Source organism: Crocodylus siamensis, chromosome 12 (genome assembly GCF_052110815.1).
Source record: "Crocodylus siamensis isolate JL-2025a chromosome 12, ASM5211081v1, whole genome shotgun sequence".
NCBI classification, from domain to species: domain Eukaryota; kingdom Metazoa; phylum Chordata; order Crocodylia; family Crocodylidae; genus Crocodylus; species Crocodylus siamensis.
Window position 1 is genome coordinate 37,650,589 of NC_143406.1, and position 19,768 is coordinate 37,670,356.

General features: G+C 43.5%; 1 protein-coding gene across 5 annotated transcripts in view; it reads left to right on the top strand.

The window, feature by feature from the left end:
* The window catches only part of VWA3A (von Willebrand factor A domain containing 3A), a 64,104-nt gene that overhangs the window by 9,302 nt on the left and 35,034 nt on the right, over window positions 1–19,768 (top strand). For 4 of the 5 annotated variants that reach the window (XM_090023607.1, XM_090023604.1, XM_090023603.1 and 1 more), the window contains exons 6-18: window positions 1,209–1,263; window positions 2,661–2,759; window positions 4,720–4,826; window positions 5,034–5,159; window positions 6,297–6,405; window positions 6,811–6,876; window positions 7,209–7,334; window positions 14,049–14,178; window positions 14,263–14,366; window positions 16,220–16,300; window positions 17,899–17,993; window positions 18,751–18,870; window positions 19,421–19,495. In XM_090023607.1, the coding sequence (XP_089879733.1) occupies window positions 1,209–1,263; window positions 2,661–2,759; window positions 4,720–4,826; window positions 5,034–5,159; window positions 6,297–6,405; window positions 6,811–6,876; window positions 7,209–7,334; window positions 14,049–14,178; window positions 14,263–14,366; window positions 16,220–16,300; window positions 17,899–17,993; window positions 18,751–18,870; window positions 19,421–19,495 (1,293 nt within the window). The remainder of the gene's footprint in view (window positions 1–1,208; window positions 1,264–2,660; window positions 2,760–4,719; window positions 4,827–5,033; window positions 5,160–6,296; window positions 6,406–6,810; window positions 6,877–7,208; window positions 7,335–14,048; window positions 14,179–14,262; window positions 14,367–16,219; window positions 16,301–17,898; window positions 17,994–18,750; window positions 18,871–19,420; window positions 19,496–19,768) is intronic. The other variant, XM_090023605.1, reaches the window with a different exon arrangement.

Genomic DNA, 19,768 nt, shown 5'->3' on the forward strand with positions numbered 1-19,768 from the left:
TAAGATGCTTACTGACTTTTATTTATTGTAATATAGCTTGCTTTCAAGCCAGTAATCTAACAGTCAAAGGCTATGTGGTCTCTACACATCTTAGCTGCATGGGTATGTTTTGGGGAGGAAGAAAGGAAGGAAGAAAATCCTGTATCTGATGTCTCAAGCTTGAAATATTTCTTTATAAACTGTAAATGCATATACTTTCTCATTTGTTTTGGAAGCAACAAAATCATTAAAATTATAAGACAAATCTACAAAATCAAGAAAATTTTCATCTGACAAGCAGACTTGTTGAATGTGCTCAGTAGACTGCAGTATAACATTATAGTACCCAGCTCAGTCTTCTGTGAAAGTTCCTAGATCTTTGTTAAATGAACAGCTGTTAGAGACCACATAGCCTTTGAACAGCTGTTAGTGCATCAGTTACACGCATCTAAATTCCTCTGTTGATCTCACTGTTTTTCAGGGCAATTAGTTATTTAATCAATTAAACAATTTTAAAGAAAGATGTATTTAAATAATTAACATTGCAATCTCTAGTGCTGTAGGAGAACATTATAAATACATACCATATTTTCTCACATATAACATGCCTATATAGTACAGACCTTGTTTTTGCAAGGTGGAATAAAGGAAAAAAGACTTTTCCAAATTTATGGCTAATCTTCAGATAACTCACTTTCCCTTTCCTACTTAACTAAAGGTAAAACCCAGCTGTTTCTGAAGACTGGTTTCCATAGCTGGATCTAAGATTTTGAAAAGAGCTAAAGAATCTCCAAAGCTATAAAATAGGAGGGAACCCAGCAATAGCTTGCAGAAAAAAAAATTGCCCTAAGAAATAGCAACTTGATTAGTGGAAAAGCAAGTCCATTAAAAAGGAGAGATATTCATTAACCTCTGAAGTGAAGAACAATGAACAGTTAAGTGAGTTCACTCCTTTAGCTGCCTGGTAGTAATACCACAGCTGCTGCACTGTGGTTCAGGGATCAAAGCATGATGCTTCTATCCCCAGGCAGAAAATCAACTTCCCTGCTTAATACATACATCCCCATTTTTGGGGAAAGTTACATTTTGTATGCAAGAAAATACAGTACATTTAAAAAGTGGCTGTGTACCCAACAAAGAAATTGAATTGGGATGAAAACGTTCTGAATTACAAACTGACATACCATTCAAAAGAACACAGTAGTTACATATATTCTGTGCCTCTACAGAGTAATGCAGCTTTATCACCAGCGAATTCAGTGGCTTTTGGAGGATAGCAGACGGGTAAGATTTAATTTTTCAGTACACTTTTTGAAGGGAACTCTGTACCTCAAGGTAAAGAATAAATTAACCCTAGAATCTCCCTGGAGAAAACTTTCTATTTTTTCCCATATTGTAAAACATGGAAGCAATGTATTTTTTATTGCAAATACATTGCAAATTATTTTTCTTATCTTTCTGTTCTCGAGACTGCTTTCTCAGCAGACTGGGTATGTTTGAAAACAAATTCACTCACTTTCATGCATTCATCCAAAATTAACTTTTAATATTCTCAACAGGGGTGGCAGCAGGAGTGCAGGGCCTATGCTAATGCCCTGAGGCCAGTGGAAACCAAGGGTGGGGCAGCAGGAGCACGGAGCCTGGGTGCAGGGTCTACCTGGCTCCATCGCACAAAGCTCATATGTAGTCTGCCTGAGCTGCGCATCTCTGAGGAGAGCTGCATACATTGGAGCCAGTAGCCCAGCCCTGCTCACTGCTACATGCAGGTCATGGGGAATGTCAGGGAGCTCTGGACTGTGGAGCAGGGCTGGTTCTGTCTGTCTCCTTGCTGCCCCAGCTGAGCACCATGACCTGCATCACCGACTTCATTACGCAGGGCTTGGTGGGGCTAATCCCGCATGCTGCCACCACCTGTGGCTGGGTACTAGGGCAGGAGCATGGGGAGCTGTGCAGTGTAGGGCCAGGCGGGGCTGGCCCTGCTTGCTGCCACCACATGTAGCTCCAGGGACTGGCACACTGTATGGACTCCAAGGACCCTCCCCACCCTGCCTACACACACACACACACACACACACACACACACACACACACACACACACACACACACACTTCCCCCACAACACCCTTCCACATGCACACCTTCACCCCAACCACATACCCCGCATCCACACCCATCAACCCACTATACCCGCACCATATGCACCCACTCTCCAACCACATACCCTGACATATACCCCCTTACCACATATACACAATATATAAGAGTAAGACTGTATTTTGAGCTATTATGCAATTGCCTCTAGATACACTATGCAAACGCACATAAATCAGGATCAAAATAATTTTAAATAAAATTGAAATAGGGTTATAGTAGATGTTTGATATTTTATTATAGGATTTGTTTTTTTCCCAATATCAAGATAGCAGCACCCTCCTTCCCAAAAGAAATACTTCCAGTGGCAAAGGTCAGGGGTTAGAGTTGAGACTTCCATTCTCAAGATGGTGACCAGGGGGTAGGACACCCATCAAGGTGTGGGGTTACCCTTGCAGCCCTCAACAGCTCACCAAAACTTATTAAACGGCCCTCCAGCCAAAATAATTGTCTGCCCCTGGTATAGCACATACAGTAAAACTTTATAGTTAATTGTCCTAAGGTATTTATGTTTACATTTTATTTTTAGGTGTTTGGCCTTATAAAAGGAACCAGAGTTGGACTCCTTGTTGACGTATCTGATATAAGTTGTGGACCCAGATTACTTGATTTCCAGAAAAACCTTTTGGTAAATACTTAAAACAGATGGGCAATACAGGTTCTGTCTGACTGTAGGAGAGAAAGTAAATAATATGAAGTGTCTGTTCAACATTGACAGCTAGGGGGAAAAAACATCACTTATTGAAGTTTGTGTTTTCTCTAAGTTGGGGTGGGCAGAGTCTGGCCTTTGGGCTGCATTGGGCCTTCAGTGGACTCCATTTCCCAGCAGCCCCTGCCAGTTTCCATGGAGACCCCAGGAGCTGTGGGCCATGACAGTGTGGGGCCAGGGTTTCCATGGAGACTGGCCTAAGCTGCACTGCAGAGCTCATAGCTGGGCAGCAACCTGCTCTAGGGCCGAGGCCAGGATTTGTGGCAGTGTCAGCGTGGTCTGGAGCTGGGGCAGAGCTGTGACCCACTGCATGCACGCCCCTGCCCATGGCATGCAGGCGGTGGATTGCAACTCCAGCCCGTGCTGTCACTGACACAAGATCCCGGCCCTGGAGCAGCCACCTGCTGTCAGTACTGTTCAGGTTGGTTGCTATGGAAACCCTGGCCCAGCACTCACTGCCCTGCTGTTCCTGGGGTCTCCATGGAAACCAGCTGCAGGGACACAGGCAGGAGCTGCTGGGAAATGAAGTCTGGCCACCAGCCAGATCTGTCATTTTTCCCGCCCCTGCTCTAAGTAGCAGAAGTAAATTTGCAGGAGGCATAAAGATTACTTTAACTGCTTTTAAAGTATAACTTCTTTGTCTTAATGTCTAGATTCAGAAATCTAAAGTAGTTTATCATAACTTAAAAATTTTCAGACTTGAATTCAAACATTAAACCACTTAGCCTTTATGCCTCAGTTATTTCTCTTGTGTGCCAGAAATAGACAGGGAACAAGATCTGACAGCTGAGTTGTACGTATAATTCAGTATGCCAGAATAGGATGCAGTTTTGCCCAGATGGTCTGACACAACAAAGCATGCTTTGTCACTTTGGCAAGGGCTCTGCTAAGTTAGTTGTTCTTGAACTTCCAAAAGAAAAAGCAATATGGTTTTCAGTTCTTTATTTTTACAAAACTGTTCTAGCAAATATTGTTAAAGGGAGATGCTAAGATATAATAGTACCATTTTCTCATTGTGATACTTTTTCTGTATATTCACTTTTCATACACTCAGAGAACCTTGATTATTAAAAATTGACTTGTGCCTAATCCTCTTTTGTAACTTGTGCACCATAAGTAAATGTTTCAAGATTTTGCATTTCACACTTTTTTGTGCTCCTTGAATACCTTAAGTTATACCTCTAGCACTTAGGGCACTTTTACACATCCTTCCAGGGTGGGGTGGGGGGGCGCTTTAACGAGAGTGGCTTCAAGATCTGCTCTAATTAAAGCGCTGCTGTGTCTCTTATATCAGTGTCCCTGCACTTAAAATGACAGTAGGAGCTCTTGAACTAAAACTCATTCAACAAGCTTTAGTTTGAGCACCCGGCCAGCATTTTTAAGCATGGGGACACTGATGCATAAGACGCGGTAGGCTGCTGGAGTGTAGTAATTGCCATGCTCCAGCAGCTTTGATTAATCAAGTCTGCTCCAATGCGCTGTAATTACACTGCATCGGAGCAACCTCCACACTCGTGTATCGGTGCCCCTAGTGTTTAGGAGTCATCTCATAGTACTTCCTGATATTACAACAGCCCTGTGGATGAACATGCCCTTCTGAATATTACCTAAATTTCATTGGTTAAATGGGGAGAACATACACTGCATCAGAATGGGAGTGCTATTTAGACATGGTGAGCAAGGAATAGGACATGTGGCTGACTCTCACTGTTTCCCACTAAAGGATTAAAACTGTATCACTTCTATACTGAGTCTAGTTTTCGTTTGTGATGGCTCAGAACACTGAATACTGGGCTTTTTTCAGCAAATTGCAGTGTTTTTCTGAAACTCCATTAACAATGGCATGGATATTAAATTATTAACTTTTTTGTTTCTTAAGTGCTTAATAGACGAGCAACTGTGTTATAAGAAGCAATTATATTTCCTCTCATTTGGGACTGAGATTTCATTTCCATGGGAGAATCCAACAAATGTCAATGTACATGTGTGAGTATATTACATAGCTTCTAAAAATGTGTTTTCAAATAGTCTTCTTTTCTGTGTCCAGAATAAATTTGCAAGGAAGAACCACAAATGAACTGACAGTACAATGCAATGGACCAGCTAAATCTCATGAGAGGTTTTGTGTGTTTGTGACCTTCATGACCTGTTTCACTTAGAACACACCCGACTTCCCTTTTATTCTTTTGCTAGCCTACACAAAGCAAGGCAGTGGGTACAGGAGCTGAAGCCCAGTGGAGGCTGCAATTTGCTGAAGGGTCTGAAGAAGGTCCTCACAAAGACAGATCTGAATTCTTTGGTTCTTGTTGTAGGATGCTGGTAAGTATATTATCTGAACTGGCAGTAGTAAACATTAGCTTAGATACAAAATTAAAAAGTACAATTTTAAACTTTCCACTTTTATGGCATGCAGGAGGAATTTGTTTTTACAGACACCCTTGACTTATTTTCATTCTTCCCACCTTTACCATTGCTACTTTTTCTATTTGTTCCCTCATTTTTGTTACTCTTCCTTTCCCTTCAAAATTTGTCCTTTTGTATAAATATGACAACTTTTGTATTGTGTCATTTATTCCAACCCTAATTTTCTATGATTCTGTGGTTTAAAAATGGTTGGCACAATTGAGAATTTCAGTGGGACTGTGCAGGACTGTGGAATTATCAGCTACCTTGGGATTGAAAGTAACATTATGTATTAATACCAGTTTCCTGTAGTTGATCACAAACAATGGAACTGAAGGAATACTAGATATTTCCTTAAAAGATATAATTTCCATGAAATTTTGTCAAGCAGTCAGTTCTGAGTCGAGATAAATTTTGAATTATGATAGATGTTTGATAGTTTGCACAGTTCAAATAATGAGTGCAATAAAAGCAGAATATTTGAAGTCTTCTGATGAGTGCTAGATGACCAATTCTTCTGGTTTTTTTGTTTTGAATATGTAGTAAGGTGGCAACTTGGTTTTGCTGAACAAGTGCCTTTGGTGGTCTGGATCCAGATATCATTTTAATGGATCTAACAAGAATGAAGAATTAAATGACAGGTTCCCATTTGCCTTATTACAGCGTCACCAAGGGATTATGCAGACTTCAAATTTTCTTTTTAATGTGAAATATCTACTGGTACAACTCAGACTGAAAGCAAAAGCCGTCAATTCCTCCTTTACTACTAAGTAACAAAGGCTTCTGCTGGCCCTGAAGAGGCAGCATAGAAACGGGAGAGTGAGCTAGATTTTATTTCTTCTCATATTTATTAGCTGGGGGTTTAAAAAGAGAAAAAACTGCACAAACTTTTGAAAAGTTTTTACAAAATGGTAGTTACCCTAGATTGCCAGATGCTTAAATTATATTCCTGTGATTGGATGTTTCTTCCTCAGCCCTGGAAGCTCCATCATCCCATTTCTTTAACCAAATAGGAGAAAAGGCCATATTAATGTGCTGTTCATTTTTTATCAGTCCTGATCAGTCTTCAGAAATATTGTCAGACTACATTCAGCAATGTACACTGGGAAGAAAGCTGCTCGTTCATGCAGTTACATACGAGTGTAGCAATCATGTTCTTCCAGTAAGTAATCACATTCTTTCTGGTTTGTATAAGTGCCTCATTTGTTTCAGAGACAGTACATTACAATATTGTTAAATGTTTTTCAAATGTTTATTTGGGGCTTAAATCTCCAATAGCAATTGCCTTCAAATAAGTAGGAAACAGGTTAATGATAACATTTTATTTTTAAGTGAAGTCTGTGGTTAACCTTGTCATTTGATAGCTTTCTTTAATCTGTATTAGTTGTTTGGGTTTTCCTTTGGTTCCTAAATATGACTGCCTGGAAAAAAGATGAGATTGTTATTATTTACAGCTTTTGTTACTTGAAGGCAAAGACTCTTTTATGCCTGTTACAGAGAACTGAACAAGGCAGCCTATGCACAGAGGTACTCAAATCAAATACTTCATCTTCATATTTATATATAGGCTATTTTAAAGAACCTGACAGAAGTAACGGGAGGCCGTTATCACTGCTACTCATCTAACTGTGAGGTAGGTTTGATTTTCCTGATTTATTCACTCAGCTGCTCCTCATGAAATGGATCTATCAATCTTTAGTAAAATGATGTAGTAACTACGTCCTTGGTGAGGAAAATGTTTAAGCATGTGCTTCAAATTAAGCATGTGTTTAATGCTTTTTTGTAGAGAGAGTTAATTGCAGTATTATTTGATATGACTACATTAACTCTTGCTACATTAACTAATTTTGTCAAGGATCTATGTAGGTAGTGCACATAAAAATGGTAATTGAGTTTTAGATGAGCTGGCAGCTTGTTTGATGTTTTACTAACCACTGACCTTCCCCTTTCTTGTTGCATGATAAGAATTATGATAGTAGTGATATCCGTCTATTGCTACTTGAATCCCAGAAAGCTAAGGCCCTGCTGAGCAGCATCAAACAGATTTTTCCGGGAAGGACTCGCGACTTGCTTGTTACTAGCATGCAGAATGTAAGTAGAGAATTTATTTTTGGGAGGTATATTTTGCTTGGGGCTTGCCCAGCCCAGTCTCTGAGTACCAGTCAGGGGCTTCCCAGGAAGGACATAGAGATTTCTGGGGCCTGGGTACAGATGTAGGAAACAGAACAGCAAGGGCTGGCACTGCGCAGATCCACAAAGCAGCGGGCAGGACAGTTGCAGCTGTACTCATGTCCTGGGGCAGGGAGAGAGCTGGGGCTAGTGAGAGGCAGGCAGGGGCTGCAGATCAGGAATGAGGGGCACTGGCAAGGTTGTAATTAGGAGTGAGGAACAAGGATATGGACAGGGCACCAGCATCTCAGTGCTGCCCAACACCACAAAGCAGGTGGAGAGACAGCTGCAGCTGGACCTGCATCCTGGTGAGCAAAAGGGAACAGGGGGAGCTCTGATTTCCTATGATTAAAAAAAAAAGCAAATGCCAAAATATGTAAGTATTTAGAATTTATTTTATTATAATGATTGAAGCAGTGATAGCCTTCCAAACTGTGTTAAAATTGTAAATATATCTGTAACCCTAGCCGTGGTGCTACACATGGTCACGTCCAGATTCAGGGTTCTGGGGGGTCAAATAGCCTTGGTCAATCTCCCAGTCCCTAGGGCTGGGGCCACCTCTCCATGGAGTGCTTTTTTGTGGTTCCCCCACACACTGGAGTACATACAGTCTAACTGTTTACACAGTGTATTATTTACAAAACAGTCAATGTAAGGATGAGGTTAATAGTGGAACCCAGGATATCAATAATTTAATTGTCAACAGCAGGTATCAATGAACTAAAACACTCTATACAAACTGAATCAAAGACACCCTCAGTACAACTCCCCAGCTTAAACCTTGAGACTCCAGTGAATTTCAGCAGGAGCACACAGGGTGAACACAAACATCAGCTCCCCTTCACACGGGCAACACATCCATGGCTGATGCTGCTGCTTCAGAAAGTTCTGCTCTCTGCTAGAGCTTGCATGGAGAAGAGAAGCTCTCCTATGCTCCAGCTGCCTGCGGTATCTGCAAAAAAACATACACTGCTCCTGCCCTCCCAAAAAAACACACCTTTCTCCAGTTCCCAGACATGGCCCCTTGTGCTGATACCTGAAACAACCCTGGGTTTATCACCCCTTGGCCCCAGATTGTTTCTTAGTTAACTCTCCCCAGTGCCTTCCCAGATCAACAACCTGCCCTCCTAGGCAAGTCTACCTCACCACCCTTTTCTGTCCACATGGGTTCCTTTGTCTCCCAGAGGGAAAAAGGATAACAGGTTATCTTCTTCCTGTCACTAAGGCCAGGTTCACTTCACAGCACCTCAAGGTGGTTCCTCCTCGAGCTCTGTGGTCCCAGGGATCCTTCCCTTGTCTGAGCCTGGGTGAGTCCCCAGGGCTGAGTTTCTGCCCCACTCCTGCTTCAGAAGCCAATCGAAAACATGCATATGCTCTTGCAAGGAACAACTTTCTGCAACCTTTCCTGCTCTGTCTTTGCTGGGATCCTGAGCCCTGTTGCAAATCCAGTAGCAGCTGTTACATATCAATAAAGCATTGTGCTCAACTGACACCTACAGATTCAGTGGCATTCCATTTTAATCAAGGAAAAGTGTGGTTTTTGGGGCTTTTGATGAAACAAATTGGGATTTTATCAGAGAATTTGCCATTTTTAAACAGAGGAAACCAGGATCCCTGCTGGTGAGTCAAGTGGAATGGACCTAGACAGAGGAGCCTGCCCAGGGCCAGCACTGGGAACCCAGCTGGAGGGCAGCTGAGGTGGCTGACCTCCTAGCCATTTGGGGCAGTTCAGAGCAGGCCACTGCAATGAGCACATCTTTTGAGCAATAGCTGCCCAGATGGTAGAACAGGGACACCAGAAGACATGGCAGCAGTGCTGCATGAAGGCCAACTGTGCAGCCATTGCCTGCTGGCAGCAGGCCCAAAGGTGCAGGTGGCTCTGCTGCATTCCCATACCACAGCCCAGGTGGCCGTGTGGTCCCTGTCCAGGTCTGGCAGGCATGGAGCCATGGGACCGCAGGTCCAAGGGGGCAGATGCTGTTGCAGGTGGCAGCAAGTCACAGGCAGGTGGTAGTTCCTGCCGCAGTGGGTAGAGGGGGCAGGGGAAGTCTAGCACAGGGGGCTAGTGTCCCCAGATACCAGCTGGCCGAGCCTTAGATGCTTCTGAGGGCAAGTAGCCCTGAGCTGCTTGCCAGAGCTGATTTTTATATTGCTTTTTATAATCAAAAGTTCTGTTTTATAAATCTAGATCTGTGTTAGAATTTTTTAAAACAAGAAAAACTGTTTTCTGTCACAGATATAAGGGGCAGTGGTGTGTGTGTGTGTGTGTGTGAGAGAGCGAGAGAGAGAGAAAGAGTGGGCGCATAAGAGAGTGAGAGCTCAAGTTCTTTCCTTCAAGTAATATGGAGGCAATTTATATAGATCATTTCCACCACTATCACTATAACTTATGTTAGAATCAGAAACTCATGTCTCTAGCCAAGGAAAAAGGAGTAGTTACTGCTGCTTCTGTTTCTTTCTCTGGATATTTTGACGTCTCCTAGAACAGTGGTTCTCAACCTTTTTTGGACCAGGACCCATTTGTAAACATCAGTGGCCAGTCTCCATCCAGTGCCCCTCACTCCCAACTCACTGTCCCCCCTACCCCAAGGCCCCGGACCCTCAGCGTGTTGGACAGCAGGGGTGTAGGGTTTGGGGGGGTCCCAAGCAGCCCCTTGCAGGCTGGAACTCTGTCAGCCTGCAATTGAAAAGCCACAGTTTCCCACATTTTTCTCCTTTAAAGGAGAATCTTTTTTTAAAGTTTCCCGATGTATTTTTAAAGTTTGTTCACGACCCTTTTATATATTCTTGCAACCTGCTTTTGGGTCACAGTCCACAAGTTGAGAAACACTGTCCTAAAACAAGCTCTTCTGACAAAATTTTAACTCATTTGTACAGATATAAGCTTTTTTGCAGGCATAATAAGCATTGAGCCAACTACTGTATATATTCCTACTAACTTTGTAATGGCCAAGATTCCTACAAACGCTATATGGAACTTGTCATATTAATACAGATGTCAATCCAGGGAGCAGCTGGGCAGATCTGCTGCAAGGGGGAACTGCCCACATGCTGTTAAGCGCTTGTTTTTCCATCTGTAAAATGAGGATATTTACCTCCTTTTGAAAATGTTTATTTGTCTTGTGGGTGGCATCTATCATAGATTCATAGATGTTAGGGTCAGAAGGGACCTCAATAGATTATTGAGTCCAACCCCCTGCATAGACAGGAAAGAGTGCTGGGTTCAGATGACACCAGCCAGATGCCCGCCCAACCTCCTCTTGAAGACCCCTAGGATAGGGGAGAGCACCACTTCCCTTGGGAACCCATTCCAGACCTTGGCCACTCTAATTGTGAAGAAGTTCCTCCTAATGTCCAGTCTAAATCTTCACTCTGCTAGCTTATAGCCATTATTTCTTGTGACCCCCAGCAGCGCATTGGTGAGTAGAGCCTCACCAATTCCCTTCTGTGCCCCCATGATGAATTTATAGGCAGCCACAAGGTTGCCTCTCAACCGTCTCTTGTGGAGGCTGAAGAAGTCCAGGTGCCCTGGTCTCTCCTTGTAGAGCTTGGCCTGCAAGCCCTTAACCATATGAGTGGCTCTTCTCTGGACCCTCTCCAGGTTATCCACATCCCTCTTGAAGTGTGGCGCCCAAAACTGGACGTGGTACTCCAACTGCAGTCTGACCAGTGCCCGATAGAGGGGAAGTATCACTTCCTTGGTGCATCTGCTGATGCATGATAACGTGCAGTTAGCTTTTCCGGTGACTTCGTCATGCTGATGACTCACGTTCATCTTGGAGTCCACTAGGACTCCAACATCCCTTTCCGCTTCCGTGCTACCGAGCAGGTCATTTCCTAAGCAGTAGGTTTTTCCTCCCTAGGTGCAGCACTTTGCATTTCTCCTTATTAAATCTCATTCTATTGTTTTCTGCCCATTGGTCCAACCTGTCCAGGTCTACATGTAGTTGTTCCCTGCCCTCCGGCGTGTCCACTTCTCCCCAGTTTTGTATCATCCGCAAACTTGGATAGAGTACACTTCACTCCCTCGTCCAAGTCACTGATGAAGACATTGAAGAGTATCGGTCTAAGGACTGAGCCCTGCGGGACCCCACTACCCACTCCCTTCCAGGTTGATACTGACCCATCCACTACCACTCTTTGGGTACGACCCTCTAGCCAATTTGCCAAACACTGGACTGTGTAATCATCCAAGTCACAGCCTCTTAATTTGTTCTCCAGTATGGGGTGGGATGCTGTATTGAAGGCCTTCCTGAAGTCTAAGTAAACGATATTAACCCCTACTCCTGTGTCGAGGTGTTTTGTAACCTGGTCATAAAAAGAGACTAGATTAGTCGGGCATGATCTACCCGCTATGAACCCGTGCTGGTTTCCCCTCAGCATAATTTTTCCTGCTGGGCTCTCACATATATGAGCCTTAATAATCTTTTCAAAGACTGTCAAGGATGGAGGTGAGACTGACTGATTCTCTCTAATATCTTTAGAGTGTAGCTTTTTCTGCCTTCCACACAGCTAAAAATTCCAATCCAGGTTCCCACCTGATGTTGCAACTGGTGCAAAATCCTCCTCTCTGCCCATAACAAGTAAGATTCTCTTGTGTTCACACCTGATGCAAAATCCTTCCCCTATCCTCTAACCCAGGGATTGTCAACCAGGGGTGCGCATACCCCTAGGGGTACTTAGTAAGGACATAGGGGGTACACGTAGGCAAGCAGGCAGACGAGGACGAAGCGGGCCCCAGGGCGCAGCAACAGTGTCTTCCCAGTGCCTTCCCATACTTTGCTTTTTACCCGGGGGGAGCGGGAGGCGCATGCTGGGCACCACTGGCCCCACACGGCACACCACAGCACCTCCCACCCCTACTTATTTTAACTAGGCCCACTATATTGAGCATCTCTCATTTATCAAGACATTGTCCCTCCTTTCCCACCAGCCTGTCTTGTTCACTCATTATATTGTCAAACAAGTCACCTTCATTCTTTCTCAGGCTGCCCCTCCTATTTGGGATAGGCATGCTCCCTTTCAACTGTTCCTTAAAACTTGGAGCTGTGATGCTTTGGCAACAATAGGCTACTGGCATGCTGAAACCAGCCTCCTTCATGTTAAGCAGTCTTGTATCGACGTTTCCTGTACTCTGTTGTCTGTTCTCTTACATTTAGCCTATAAACTCTTTGGGGCAGGGAGCATCCTTCAGTGCTGTGTTTGTGCCATGTCATAATGATTCTCAAGTGACAGCTGCTTTCCCCTCCAACAAATCCCTATCCCCAAGCAGCTTTTGCACTATTAGTACTGTGTTTTGTTGCTCATGGGTGGGTGCGGGGCTGCAGAGCCGTACTTTTTATGTAGTGGTGACAGCAGCAGAGAGGAGCTGCAGGGCAGCCTGGGCCTGGCAGAGGTTCGGGGCTTCGCGCACAGGTTCCAGGTGGTCCAGTCTGGAGTGGGCTATGGTCAAGGCTGTGCACTGTTGGCGGTGGCAGGGAAGAGCTGCAGGGTATACAGGCTTCAGGCTGTTGTGAGGTGATGGCGGGGGCAGGGTGTGCTGACCAGCTTATGTGTGTAGTTGTGTGGGGCTCCCATGCACATCCCACTATACCCTCACACCCTCCCACACACACAGTCACACCCCCACAAACACTGCACCTTCCCACACCCTCCCCCATCCCCTGCCCATACACCTACACCCCTCCACAACCCCACATACCCTCCCACACACGCATCCAGCCCCCACCCACACCCTCCACACAATATACAGGAGTAAGACTTTATTTGAGCTGTTATGCAATCCCCTCTATATACACCATGAAAACGCATGTAAATAAGGACAGAAATATTTTTAAAAATATAATATGTTATAATAGATGTTTGATTTTTTAGTATATGATTTATTTTCTTTCTGGTTCCAAGATGGCAAACCCTCTTCCTAAAAGGAGTACTTCCAGGGCAAGGGGAGGGACTTCTGATGGCAAAGGTTGGGGGGTTAGGGGCGGGACTTCCAGTTCCAAGATGGCAACCAGGGGCAGGGCACCTGTCTAGGTTCAGAGCTGCTCTTGTGGCTCTCGACAGCTCATCAAAACTCATTAAGTGGCCCTCCAGCCGAAATAATTGCCCACCTCTAATTTAGATGCATGGCAAGGAGCATCATTTCTATTCTTTTTACAGACCTTGAGAATTACAGTTATGGAGTTGTTAAGCATGTGGGCAGCAATTATGGAAGCCTGGTGTTGTAGTACCAAGGCACAGAACCACTGGTTTACAGGTTTGCACAAGTGTAATTAAATGTCAAATGTGTCCATTATAGTATTAAGCCAACTGCAGCAAGTGAATAAAGGACTTGATTAGCTAGTAATGAAGATTCAATTAAGTTTATTTATCCTAGATGACTGGCTTTTAGCTCTAGGGCACATGTAGAGAGGTTTTCCTTTACATTACTGATTTCTGCATTGTAACTAGCAAAGGGGAATGCTGTTTTCTCAAAACCATTTAAAATGGTGAAATTAATGGTTAAAAACACTATTACAATGTTTAGCCATTTTTAAATAGCTGTGTCAGTGATGCCTCATTTTTAGCATTAGTGAAACTATTATGCCGTATGTTCACATGCATTGAAATTTACAAAAGACATTTTTAAATGTTTAGATTTCTACAGATTTTGCAAAGGTTGTGCCTGCTAGCTTCCTTCCAAAGCATGAAAGTCCCCTTGTTATACAAGTGCCCACCTTCCTGGCTAAAACCTCAGCTAGCTGGTTGAAGACAAATGGACTGAAAGGTATTGTACGCAAATGAATTTCCTCTGGTGTGAAATGCTAATGATAGTTTGTGTTTTATTTAGTCTTTCCATTATTTATTATAGCCAAGAAGTTGAGCCTTTATCAAGTTTTGGCTCCAAATGCATTCTCACCAGTGGAAGAATTTGTGCCTATTCTTCAGAAAACAGTGTCATCAACACTGCATGAGGTAGATAATGAGAATTCATTCCGTATTTTCCCTATCCCTTTAGCTGTTGTTATACATGGTACATATGATTCGGTGTATGGTATTTTTAATAAAGCTATTACTCTTAGTTCTCTGATGTACCCTCTGGTATCTGTGCTTTCTTTAATGTTTTAAATAGTTTAGATAAACTACTGTCTGAAAAAAATAGCCTAATATCATCTGAGCTGTCAAAGTGATTCCTTCAAGGCCAATATCTATAGGTGACATTTAAGGAGTCATTGGCCAGTACTGATCCAATTTCCAATACAGCTGCATGCAGCTCATAAGTCTGTTGTGGTGGAAGGGGAGGGGGCAGGGAAGGGGCACGGAGGGGGCAGATCAATGCCTCTGTGGTGAGGGGGCAGGGGCAGGTGCTGCCCAGCTGAGGTGGGGTATTGATCTGCCCCCTCCACACCCCTTCCTTCCCCCGCTCCCCTCTTCCACCACAACAGATTTACCAGCTGCATGCAGCTATATCAGAAATTGGTTTGGTAGTGCACCGGGGCAGGGAGGGGTTCCTGCTGCTGCATGCTCTCCAGGAGGGCATAAGGGGGGGCATGTGCCCCCGGATCTGCACAGATCTCCAGCCTGAAGCTGCAGCCCACTCACCCCATCCCATGCAGATCCAGGGGCACACTCCCCCCCCCCCCATGCCCCTCTGGGGTGAATGCAGCAGTGGGGAACCACCCCACCTACAAGCCATGGCTCCATCCTGCACCTTGCCCTACCCTGGCTGGGCAGCGCCTACCCCTGCCCCCTCCCTGCTTTGTTGTGGGGGGCGTTGATCTGCTACCCCATGCCCCTTCCCTCCCCCCTCTCCTTCCACCACAACAGGCTTACCAGCAGCACACAGCTGGTCTGTGCTCCTCACTGGTGCCTCGAAGTATGTTAGAAAAAAACATTTAAAGCTGTGTCTATGGCTGAATTGCTGATTCTCCGAATCAGTGTCAAATGTTCAGATTTGTATTTGGCTGAATTGAATTGGGACAGTGAAACGAATCAACAAATTAATTGCTGTCCCTGATTCAGGCTGAATCTGAATCGAATACGACCCGTTTCCCACACCATTATTCTACAATGTTTCTGTGCAGGGGCAGTAACTGTTTCAAGGAAAAGTGAAACAAGGGCAGTGTACTATAGTGCAAAATATGGTAGCTGATATTTTCAGTACAAACCCAGGGATTTAACCAGGCATCAGTTACACAGCAGCACCATTTTTTTACAAGAATCCTCAAAGCATACTGATAGAATTATAAGTGAAATTGTATTTTCAAAAGTGTAGCCTTGCTCTTATGGAGAATGAAATTCCTGGTTGTATATATTGCGTGAACTTATCTGGAGTTGAGAACATCCTGCACCTTCACAAGTTGGTTCTAAATGATTAACTGTCTTTTTAAAGTATAATGCTCCCTTATGGGATTTACACATTACGTCTTCAGACTGTACAGGTAATTCAATCCAAGTAGGTGTCAAAGATCTTTCTTAAGATTAAAAAAGCAAATAGTACTTATTTAAAAGCTTAATACCTAATCGGTACATATTTAGCTATCCTCATGCATTGTGCCTTTTATGCTGAGAAGGATAAATTCAGTCCTGCTATAAGCAAGTGAAATCCCATAGATTTTAACGGATTATACATTTATAGATTAAAGTTGTGTGTTTCTTCATTAAAATGTCTAGGAATGAATTTCACATTTGTGTGAAAATTCAGCAGTCCACATTTGGGCTACTTCAGCAGTCCAACTGTCACAAGAGTTTAGTGTCCCCAGAAAGCGATTGTCCGGGCTTCAGAAGCTACTCCCTGAAACACCTGAGTGTTTTGTTTATTGTTTCAGAGAGCAATGATGCAGTTTGAATGGCATGATGGAACTGTAAAAAATGTTCATGTGGACCCACCGATATTATACCACTATCAGGTGAGTTGTATTTACTTGGCCACCTCCCCTTTGTCAACTTCCATGTCAGTCAGCCTGAGCAAAGCCTGAGCCATACAGGGTTCACGAGGTGGTGCTGAGCATGGGGTGGGGAAAAGTGACCTCTCCCTGCCCTGTGCCCGGCACCACGCGCTGCAACCACTCGCAGCCCGCTTCGGGCTGCTTCAGACAGCTCCCCCCTCTCCCTGCTGGTGCAGCCCAGCCTGGCTCCACAGACCCCTGCCAGCCTGTGCCCTGCTTTGGGCCCCACCGGTGCTGGCCCTGAAGACATTGGGACATTGGAACCCTGCGCTCCTGCCACCCTGTCAAGGGGCAGGGCTACCCATGCGGCCCTCGGCCTGCCACAACTGGGTAAGCAGCCCTCTGCCCGAAATCATTGCCCGCCCTGATCTAGCTGGAGGGCAGACGAGGTGGATGACCTTCTGGCCATTTGGGGCCAAGAGAACACACTTCAACAGTTCAAAGTGGGCCACTGCAACGAGCACATCTGGGTGATATCTGCCCAGACAGCAGAACAGGGACACCAGAAGACATGGCAGCAGTGCCAAACAAAGGCCAGCTGTTTAGCTACGGCCCATTGGCTGCTGGTTCAGAGATGCAGGTGGCTCTGCTACAGTGCCCATACTACAGCCCAGGCAGCTGTGCAGTCCCTATCCGGGTCTGGCAGCCATGGAGCCACAGGTCCAAGAGCTGGATGCTGTTGCAGGTAGCAGCAGGTCACAGCCAGGCAGCAGCCCCCACTGCTAGATTGCTGCAGTTGGTAGAGGGTGCAAGGGCCCCTCTAGGTTAGGGCTACTTCAGCAGTCCAACTGTGACAAGAGGCTAGTGTCCCCAGATACCAATTGGCCGGGCTTTAGAAACTTCTGAGGGCACATAGCCTTGAGCTGCTTGCTAAAGCAGCTTTTTATACTACTGGGGCCAGCACAGGTGCTCCCCCGGGTTGAAGATCAGAGAGGAGCTGGCCAGGGTCAATTTGCCCCACTCCAAAGTACATGTTCAAGCACTGTGCTGAGGCACAAATTTCCAGCACCAATTTGTGCCCTGCTACTTGAGCTGCTGCAGGCGCACGTGTCTGCATGTGTGGACACACCCTTAGAGTACATTGCATGTTTCCAGACCTTGTGTGCATTTATATTAAATGCTGTCTATTAAGTTTTGCTGTAAACATGGGGTGATACTGCTCTGGATAAAGTTCTGACCTTTTCAAAAAAAATGTTGTTTAGAAATCAATTTTCTTCATGTATGTGCTGTCCAATATCTTGATAAAGGATAGATAAGAAGCATTCATTTGAGAGAAGTTTGAGTATAACATGAGTACAAGCACCTTTTTATTTTAAATGTCTTAAAAAGACATTTGTTTGTCTTTTTAAGTGGCTTTCTTAAGAGAAAATGCATGACTGCAGAGATACTGGAATCTTTAGCTTAAGTGATCATTTGTGCTCCATGTTAATACTTGGATTTTATTCACTCTAAGTTTTATAGTTGTTAATAAATTTTGGAAGTAATGTTCATCTGAAATGTTAATATATTAATTTATATTAAAAATCACCACTCAGTTGTTACACATATTTTATTCACAGAAACAGCTTGGTAGAATGGTGAGAATATATGAGAAACGAATTGACTGGCTTTCAGTTGGCAGCAGAAGAATATGGGGAGCTATATGTGAAAGGAGGTATCGTTACTTCGGCAGTACTTCAGTATTAAATGGCAGGCGGCCAAAAATTGATCACTATGGGACAGTTTTAAAAATACATGTTTGACAGAATTCCCCTTTTAAAACTATGTTTTATAGACCTGTCAGCCAGTTTTAATTTGCTTGTGTTATGTTTATTTCTGTATAGCAGAGTTATTCAGTACAGTCACAATACAATTTTAAAAAAAGATAATTTATGCATTATATAGGGCCTTATCTAATTACCAAAGAATTGTAGCTTGTGTCATGTGGATCTGGGAACAAACTTTTTGTACTATTTTGGAGTAACTCCATATACATTCCTGGGGAGTTGGTGTCACTGTAGTTGCCCCCATCTGCTTAGACATCCCTCACACTGGTCAGTCACATCTTGGATAACCCATGTTTGTACATAGGGGCAGTAGAGGTGTGGATTTGGTTTGGGGTTGTTTTGTTTTTTTTTGGGGGGGGGTGCTTTTTTGTTTGAGGCCAAGAACCAAAACAGCCCTTCATACATCCACATCCTGGAGTTACTATGGCCTGAGAAATGTACCATACTACCTGAATGGGTATTCCCTCCATGTAAAAATAAAATCTCAGCTTAAGTTTGTTTTTACTTTCTTTTGCTACCTGCAAGTTATTTATAAGCTTTAATACATGAACAATTGATATTTGACTTCGGTATTGAGGTGACTAAAAGATAAAATGGAGAGAGAGAGGAGATAGTGATTAAGTTCTTTTTTCATTTCTTGCGTAGGGTTGTTATACTGGTTGATATGTCGGTAATAAATTCCTTGTATATCATCTACATCCAACATTCCTTGCGACTTTTGCTTGAAGAACAAATGTCAAACAAAGACTGTTTCAATATTATTGCGTAAGTATCTGTTAAAAGTATATTTTTAAGCACTATGTGTAACATTGTGGATAAGAAGAATGCTGGTAGGTAACTAGACAATGGACATAACATATTGTATCTACTGTGGAATATTAGTCTGATCTTATATGGTTATATTTTTTCAGTATTGAATTTATTAGTTTTTGGTTAAGTTATTCTAAGAATAACCTTTAAAAGCCATACATATTTTCCCTCCTCCCCATTCTGTACGGCTAAAGTGAGCAGTGGCCAAACTGGTAATTAGGGACCATCATTTACTTTGTTATATTTATGTTGCATAATTTAGCCCACTTTGTAGAATCCAAAATGACTGCTATGCCTACTGCAGCATTCAGAGCAGTTCCAAATTCAAATCTGGGCATCTTAGTCTGCTGCAGACTTCTTCTTGAAATGTTCTATGATTTGAAACAGAAATGGACATCTGAGTGATGCTTCTAGTTCCAAAAGTCAGGTTTTTTCAAGGAATGTATACATTTGCATGTAGTAAAGCAATATCTGAAAATGAATTGCTGTTTTATTTCTTTGGAAGCTTTGGAAGTGATATTACGGCTTGGAAACCAGAAATGGTTCCTTCAGTTCCAGATAACTTGCAAAGTGCCTGGAGGTATGATCAGATGATACTTTGTTAACATTTATGAATTAAGTGAAAATGCAGGTGTTGATGTATCTTAGGACCCAAAACAATGAACAAATCTGCAGGTTTTAAAAGTTTATTATGCTATAAAACTAACAGCTGGGTATACTGTTCTGTAGTTTGTCTGGTACTTCCATGAGAACAACATCAGAGGGATTAATGCTTAGTTTCATATATGTGCTATGTTAACAAGTAGAAATTTGTTATTTAAAAACTGCCACCCCTTCACATTTGACTGAGGTC